Source organism: Trachurus trachurus (assembly GCF_905171665.1).
Source record: "Trachurus trachurus genome assembly, chromosome: 12".
Classification (NCBI taxonomy): domain Eukaryota; kingdom Metazoa; phylum Chordata; class Actinopteri; order Carangiformes; family Carangidae; genus Trachurus; species Trachurus trachurus.
This window is the reverse complement of record NC_139908.1, coordinates 15,563,102-15,570,330: the sequence shown is the minus strand read 5'-3', so window position 1 is coordinate 15,570,330 and position 7,229 is coordinate 15,563,102. Positions and strand designations below refer to the sequence as shown.

The window sequence follows — 7,229 nt, the reverse complement described above, 5'->3', positions numbered from 1 at the left end:
TGGACATATTTGCGTCAACAGCGTCAACAGCATCTTCTAGCATCTTTCAGCCACAGTCATGCTTCTGTGGATGAAAGCGCTGCTCTGTCAAGTAAACATGTTGCTTCCTACAACACTGTCCTCCTTATCTGTGATGATGAGGTAACTGTGGATGAATTTCTTCAGCCTCCATAAGGACAAATTGATTCTCTCTTTTTTTTTTTAATCTTCCCAGTGCTCGCTTATTTGCAACCTTTCCATTTAAAAAAAATGACAGCACTGTTATTATGATGCATGTAAATAATGGATATCAAATGTGGATGAATTGCTACTGGTGGATATGGCCAGCAGCACCCTGCATGGCAGCTTAGTCTGACTGGTTGAAGCCTCCAGGCTGATACCTTTGAAAGTGCTTTAAACTATGTCTGACTGAGGCAGTTTATCTTTTTCTCTCTGTGTCTTCCTCTGACATTTTGTGCAAAATTTCCAGGTTGTGCTCACTGCTGCACAGCTGAAATGACAGTCTAGTGTTGTGCAGGGTGCTTACTTACCAGCGCCAATTAAGAGGAGGGAGAAACGGAGGCATAACTGCAGCCCGACTTCCACTCATCCATTCATCCCCCATCTACAAAGAAAAGGTCATTTTGTTATTATTTTCAGAAAAAGAAATGAAATATCTCAGCCTTTGTCTGCCATTTGCAACAAAGAATATGTAACTGTAAATTAAAGTGCACTTTAAAAGCTTTTTTTTTATTTTTTTATATCAGGTTTGTGGACAGTGGAATTACTGCAAGCACTCACTTTTCTAAGTGGGAGTTGAGGGGGTGATGCTTTAAATGGAACAGAAAAAATGTCCACAGTCTGTCTTTGTCACTTGCAATACAATAGGTTTTGTTGAGAGCAAGGTTTATTGTAACAGAGACCCTCACAAATTTATTAGAAGAGGTGCAGAGAGTTGTGATTCTGCATATCACACTGTCACATCATCTCTTTCTGAGCCTCAAGGGCAAACGGTGAAAAGGCATAGTAGTCAACTCATTCATTTGCAGGTCCATGTCTATCTGGAGAGACGTCATCACACAAGATAACTAATCATTCACAGCGTTTTGTTTTCCCTCTTCATGTGCCAAAGCTTCAGATTTCTCATCACACCAACTCCATCTACGATCAATGATTAACGCACAGTTTCTGAAATCAGTGTGCTGACATGACAGCACTTTGGCGTTAAATCATAGGGTTACTGCCGATCGACGTGTGAATGTATCAACAAACAATCAATATTTACTGTCACTGTCTTCATCCTTCAATCCATCTCCTCTGGCCACGAACCCACTCAGTTCAAGATCAAACATCAACATCAAGTCCAACCCGGGCATTCGTCCTTTTGGGGTCTCTGCCATCTTATTGGCTTACTGTCATTTTCACAGACACCTCTCCCTCTCTCTCTTTCTCCCTCTCTCTCTCTCCCTCTCACTCTAAATCAGCAGCTGCTTCAGCTCACTCACTGTGGAGAAGTGAACAAGGAAGGTCCGCTCGCTCTTCATACTCTCACACTTTACACTGGGAAGCAGCAATACAGGTGAGGAACTGGCTGATTTTTATTGGTTTTATTTTTTTGTTCACATTCTTCTTTTTCATAGGTAGTGGTAGCATCTTCTCTCCAAAACTTATCAGAACAACAACAACAACAACAAAAATCTAGAATAGAAAACAATAGAAATTTGGTGACTGGATTGAAATATTATTAACTTTCAAATACTAAGGAGCATAATATTCATTTGTCACAAAGGTCACACTGTGAAAATCATGATTTCTCATTTAGTTGTGACATAGTATTCACATAACAGAAACAGGATGATTTATGTTCATGCACATGTTATGTTTTCCTTTTGTAATGTGTATCGATGTACAAATTGCTATAATGTGCCACTGTTATGTAACACTTCTCAAGGCCTATATCTAGACTTCAGTAAAGTCAGATTATGCAAATACCGGTGTGGGAGATAAGTGTGCGGAAGAAGCTTCTTATATATATTCTTCAAACAACTGTTAAAGAATGTGAGGAAATCAACCTGACAGCAATTAAACGGTTAAAAAAAGAACAAATATGTTGATCCCCCCCCCCCCCCCCCCCCCGCCCTGTTACAGCCAAGAAAATACTGCACCACTTGGTTTTAGTTAGCGTCTGTGTTGCTCATGACACAAAATGTCTGAACATTTCATTTCTGCAGATATACGAGCTTTCGAACCACTGTTTTATAAAGTAGATGTTCCACTGATGAGCAGCAGCCCTCAGTCTTGAAGAAAGTCAAAGTCAGCAGTCCGTCAGTAACTATGCATCAAAAGATGATGTTCTCTGAGCAAAAGCCTTTTTATTTATATTAGGCATTACATAATTCATTTCCTTTACCAGTTGAGGTCATATAAGTTGACAGCTCAAATAAAAACAGATGTTGATCTTGAGAACTTCTCTGAGACAATCTGATGATGATTAAAATGTAAAATATCTCAGATAAGACTTCAGCAAAATCTCTCCTCCACACTGTTCATGAATATTTCGATTAGCTGTCGGTGGTAGGGCTTTGGATCGACTATATATAACATAAAATGTCATATGGAAAAAGGTCCCAAGGTCCTTCTGTCACATGGAGTCATCCTAATTAGCAGCCTGTGTGTCAGTAATGGAGACCTATCGATGCAGCAGGTACAAATTATGCAACATGTTGAGGTGAAATCATGTGCAAAACACCCTCACTGATGACTGAATGACTCTTCACTGGACATTTACCAACACTACAAGCTACGGCTGGATTAACTCATCATGAAGCTGATTTTAACTTCAGGGGTTGAGGGTTGCAAGGTGTTATTTAATCTAAACACTGTCATTTTAACATGTAACATCTATCTATCTATCTATCCATCTCTCTCTCTCTCTCTCTCTCTCTCTCTCTCTCTGTCTGTATTTAAATGTAGCAACTCACAGTAAAAATGTCAAAAACCGGCACATATTTTGTTTAATATTACAATTACATCATAAAAGGTTTTATTTGTTCTTTATTATTGTACACAAGCAATATTGCACTTCAGAGATGTGACCATGATGGCAGAGTGTCTCTGAGCCTTCAGCTCAGTCACAGCTGAGACAATATATAGTCGAACATCAGTCATGCCCCCATGATGCTGCTTAATAGTAATAATTTCTGACATTGCATCAGCAGGATGGAAAATCATCCCAGAGCTTTTGAAGTCATTTGAAGTCATCAGAGGTTTAGAAACCTCTCACCAAGGAGAATATTATGTTACAATTATCCTTTCTTTAATTTTCTTACAATAACTTCCTAACTGTTCTATACGTGCTCATGTGGTGATGACCCAAAATACAGTTTTTCTCCATTGGTTTGGCTCATTTCTTGAAATTACATTCTCAAAACTCTATCATTTGGCAAAACAGTCTTATAGTTCAGCATAACACTAGCTCACTTGCAAAAGTGCATATCTCTCCCAGTAGTAGTTCACTCATTTGTTAGGACCAAATTCCTTTCTCTTATAAATAGTCAGTGCATCGTCCCTTTGGCATTGTTTAAGCACTGCAAGTCAAAATGTTTAGTTGTTTGTTTTATCACTATGGCAGAGGACCATTGAAATATCCCTCATGTCCACCTCTCAGTCTTAGCCCAGTCCTTCATTGACAATGTTTTTTATTCTTTTTGGCTAGTTAACAGAATACAACTGTGTATAAAACTGAGAGAAAAGGGGGGGAACAAAAGGATTTTATGGTAAGAGTAGCCTCCAAGGTTTGACATCATACATTGCACTCATACTGCCAAGGAAATTGTAACCATTTCTACTCACACACATAAAGTAGCTTCCATACATCAGAGTAAAAAGAAAATGTATACAGCATAATATACTGTAATATAAACACATCGAAAAACAATTGAACAAACTATTGTGCATGTGATGACTTATACAATGAAATGATGTTGAGATGTTTTGGAGAGAACGACCATTAGACTGAGAATCAACAATCAGTTTAGATCAACAAGATCTTGGAAATTGTGCTAACTGTTAGGCTACCTGTATTCACAGAAATCATTTGTAAAGATGTACTAAGATTTGTGAACAATTGCCAAGTGGTTTGGAGGTTTGTCCATGTTATTTTGAGAATGTAATTTCTGTTTCAAGAAATGAGCCAAACCAATGGACAAAAACTGTAATAAAATGCATCAAATGAAGCATCTCAGATGTATTGACATGTTTTACTGATGGTGGAAAGTGCTAAACACAATTATCTGGGCAGCAATCGAACTGCACTTTTGGCCTCTAAATGCTGGCACAAGTATGTGATTTGACATTTTCCATATGCATGTTAATGCACAACATTGTGCTGCTCTTCTATTCATATTCAGAGGTCCTCATAATTAGAAATCCTTTGGTAATATTTGCCCTCTGCTTCGAGAATGTGTTGGTGTAAAAGCCTGATTATTAATGGTCTTGTGTTTTGTAAATGTCGTGTCCTGTTTTCATTTGAATACACTGATTTAGACATTTGACCTTTAAAAAGGCTGTTAATGTTTTGTTGTAACAGCTGCAAACCTGTTTTTATTGCATTTGCAACAGTTCAGGTACTGACAGTCTGCAGCCATGGAGGGTAATGACAGCGGCCTGGCTGGAAGCACACAGCCGTCCGTGACAGGCGTCCAAACAGAGGGACACATTTATGAGGTTGCGGTGCAGAGCAACTCCACCAATCACACCTCCCAGTTTGCAGATGTGGCCCTGCTTCAAAAGTTCAAGCCTCTCATCATCCCTTGTTATGTGCTCGTGGTGGTGGTGGGCGTCTTTGGGAATTACCTGCTCCTCTACGTCATCTGCCGAACCCGCAAAATGCACAACGTCACCAACTTCTTCATCGGAAACCTGGCCTTCTCTGACATGCTCATGTGTGTGACCTGCGTCCCTTTCACTCTGGCGTACGCCTTCAACCCACACGGGTGGGTGTTTGGCCGCTCCATGTGCTATCTGGTGTTCCTCATCCAACCGGTCACGGTCTACGTTTCCGTCTTCACACTGACTGCCATCGCCGTGGACAGGTGGGTGGATCTCTGTGGGCTGAAGGAAGTGCGAAGTTGAACTCTTTGAAGAAAAAAAAAATCCATCACCCTAAATTATAGTTTAGTGTCTGTGCAGGTTTGCTTAACATAAATTGGCCATTTAGATCACAAGAGGCCAATCTCAGCAAACAGCCAAAGTTCCCTCTTTCTGTAATCAATTTCAAGCATCAACTCTGAGTATGAGTGGGGTGTAATTTTTGCCAAACTAGAAATTATATGACTGTAGCCACTAAGCCTGACTCACCCAGGCTGTAACACAGTCGTTCTGTGTATTCCCATTGTTTTGAAAGTCTACACCAACTTTGAGATTTTTATATACAAAGCAAGTGGATCATCCCACCTCAAGAGATACACAAAATGTGTTATGCATAAGAACAGCAAGGAGCAATATTCTGACAATCAACATTATTATTACTGTTTAGAATGAATTCATATCTAAATGATTTTCTTCACAGTTTCTGCTTTGTGTGACTTTATTAAAAAGCTCATTGTGATGCATTTATGTATCTACTATGACTGATTTAGAGCAAATTTACTACACAGTAAGTAATCACATGAGCTAAGTGTGACTGATTAACTTAATTCGTGCATTAGATCATGATTAATCAGGCATTGTCTAAGCATGGGTCTTGTGCCTCTGCTTTTAACCCTCCTGTTGTCCTCCTGGGTCAAGGAAGGAAGGACGAGGGGAAAGAAGGAAGGAAGGAAAGAAGGAAGGAAGGACAAAGGGAAAGATGGGAGGAAACAAGGAAGGGAAAAATGAAGGAAAGATAGATGGAGGGAGGAACAGATTGGGTCAATTGGGTCAAAAAGAATGAAGAAATAAGGACGAAGGGAAAGAAGGAAGGGAAAAGGATTGTGGAAAGAAGGAAGGGAGAAGGAAGGAAAGAAAGATGGAGGCAGGGAACAGATCAGGTCAATTGGGTCAAAAAGGAAAGAAGAAGTAAGGACGAAGGGAAGGAAGGAAGGAAGGAAGGAAGGAAGGAAGGAAGGAAGGAAGGGGAAAAGGATTGTGGAAAGAAGGAAAGGGAAAAGGAAGGAAAAAAGATGGAGGGAGGGAACAGATCAGGTCAATTGGGTCAAAAAGGAAAGAAGAAGTAAGGACGAAGGGAAGGAAGGAAGGGGAAAAAGGATTGTGGAAAAAAGGAAGAGAGAAAGGAGGGAAAGAGAGAAGGATGGAGGAAGGGAACAGATTGGGTCAATTTGACCCAGAAGAACAACAGGAGGGTTTTAAATACTACTGTCTCTCCTTTTCTTTCCTACTGCAGGTATTACGCAACAGTCCACCCCTTGAAGAAGCGCACCTCCGTGGCGACCTGTGCTTCCGTCCTCACCGGCATCTGGCTGCTGTCCTGCGGCCTGGTGGCTCCGGCGGTGACCCACACCTACCACGTCGAGTTCAAAGAGGAAGGCTTCACCATCTGCGAGGAGTTCTGGCTGGGCCAAGAGAAGGAAAGACGTGCGTACGCGTACAGCACGCTGCTGGTCACGTACGTCCTGCCCCTGTCGGCCGTGTTTGTCTCGTACCTCTGCATCACCGTCAAACTGAGGAACTGCGTCGCACCGGGCCACAGGACGCAGGACCAGGCAGGCGCTCAGCAAGCCCGCAAGAGGAAGATCTTTCGTCTGGTTGCTCTTTTGGTGTCCGCCTTTGCCGTGTGCTGGCTTCCCATCCATGTGTTCAACGTGCTGCGAGACATCGACATTCACCTCATTAACAAGCGTTACTTCTTACTCATACAACTCCTGTGCCACCTGTGCGCCATGAGCTCCTCCTGCTGCAACCCTTTCCTCTACGCGTGGCTGCACGACCGCTTCCGCACCGAGTTACGGAAGATGTTCAAGTGCCGTCATCGCATTGGAGTGCCTGCAAATCACTGCGCTGCCAGTGTGGTCCTGTAATCAAGTGCTGAGGAGGATCCGTTGTTGTTGTTGTTATTTCAGCGTGAAGTGCTGATTTAAAGCTTTGGAGTTGCACCAAATGAATGTGGTTCATCCAGTGGCTAGTAACATTCACAGTCTTTTTCAGTCATTATTACAGTATGTTGTCTACAAAAAGCTGACCTATTATTGGCCACGAGTGGTTGTTGAGGTCAGATTTTTTTCTGTGAGTGGATGAAAATGTTGGGAGAAGAA

The 7,229-nt window shown here is 41.5% G+C and overlaps 1 protein-coding gene across 1 annotated transcript; it reads left to right on the top strand.

Moving 5' to 3' along the window:
* Positions 1–4,623: 4,623 nt before the first annotated feature.
* On the top strand, positions 4,624–6,995 carry prlhr2b (prolactin releasing hormone receptor 2b; the record flags this gene model as incomplete). Its single annotated transcript, XM_083984206.1, has 2 exons — positions 4,624–5,072; positions 6,362–6,995. The coding sequence occupies 2 exons, from the start codon at positions 4,624–4,626 to the stop codon at positions 6,993–6,995; spliced, it is 1,083 nt and encodes a 360-aa protein (XP_083840332.1).
* Between the last annotated feature and the right edge of the window lie 234 nt (positions 6,996–7,229).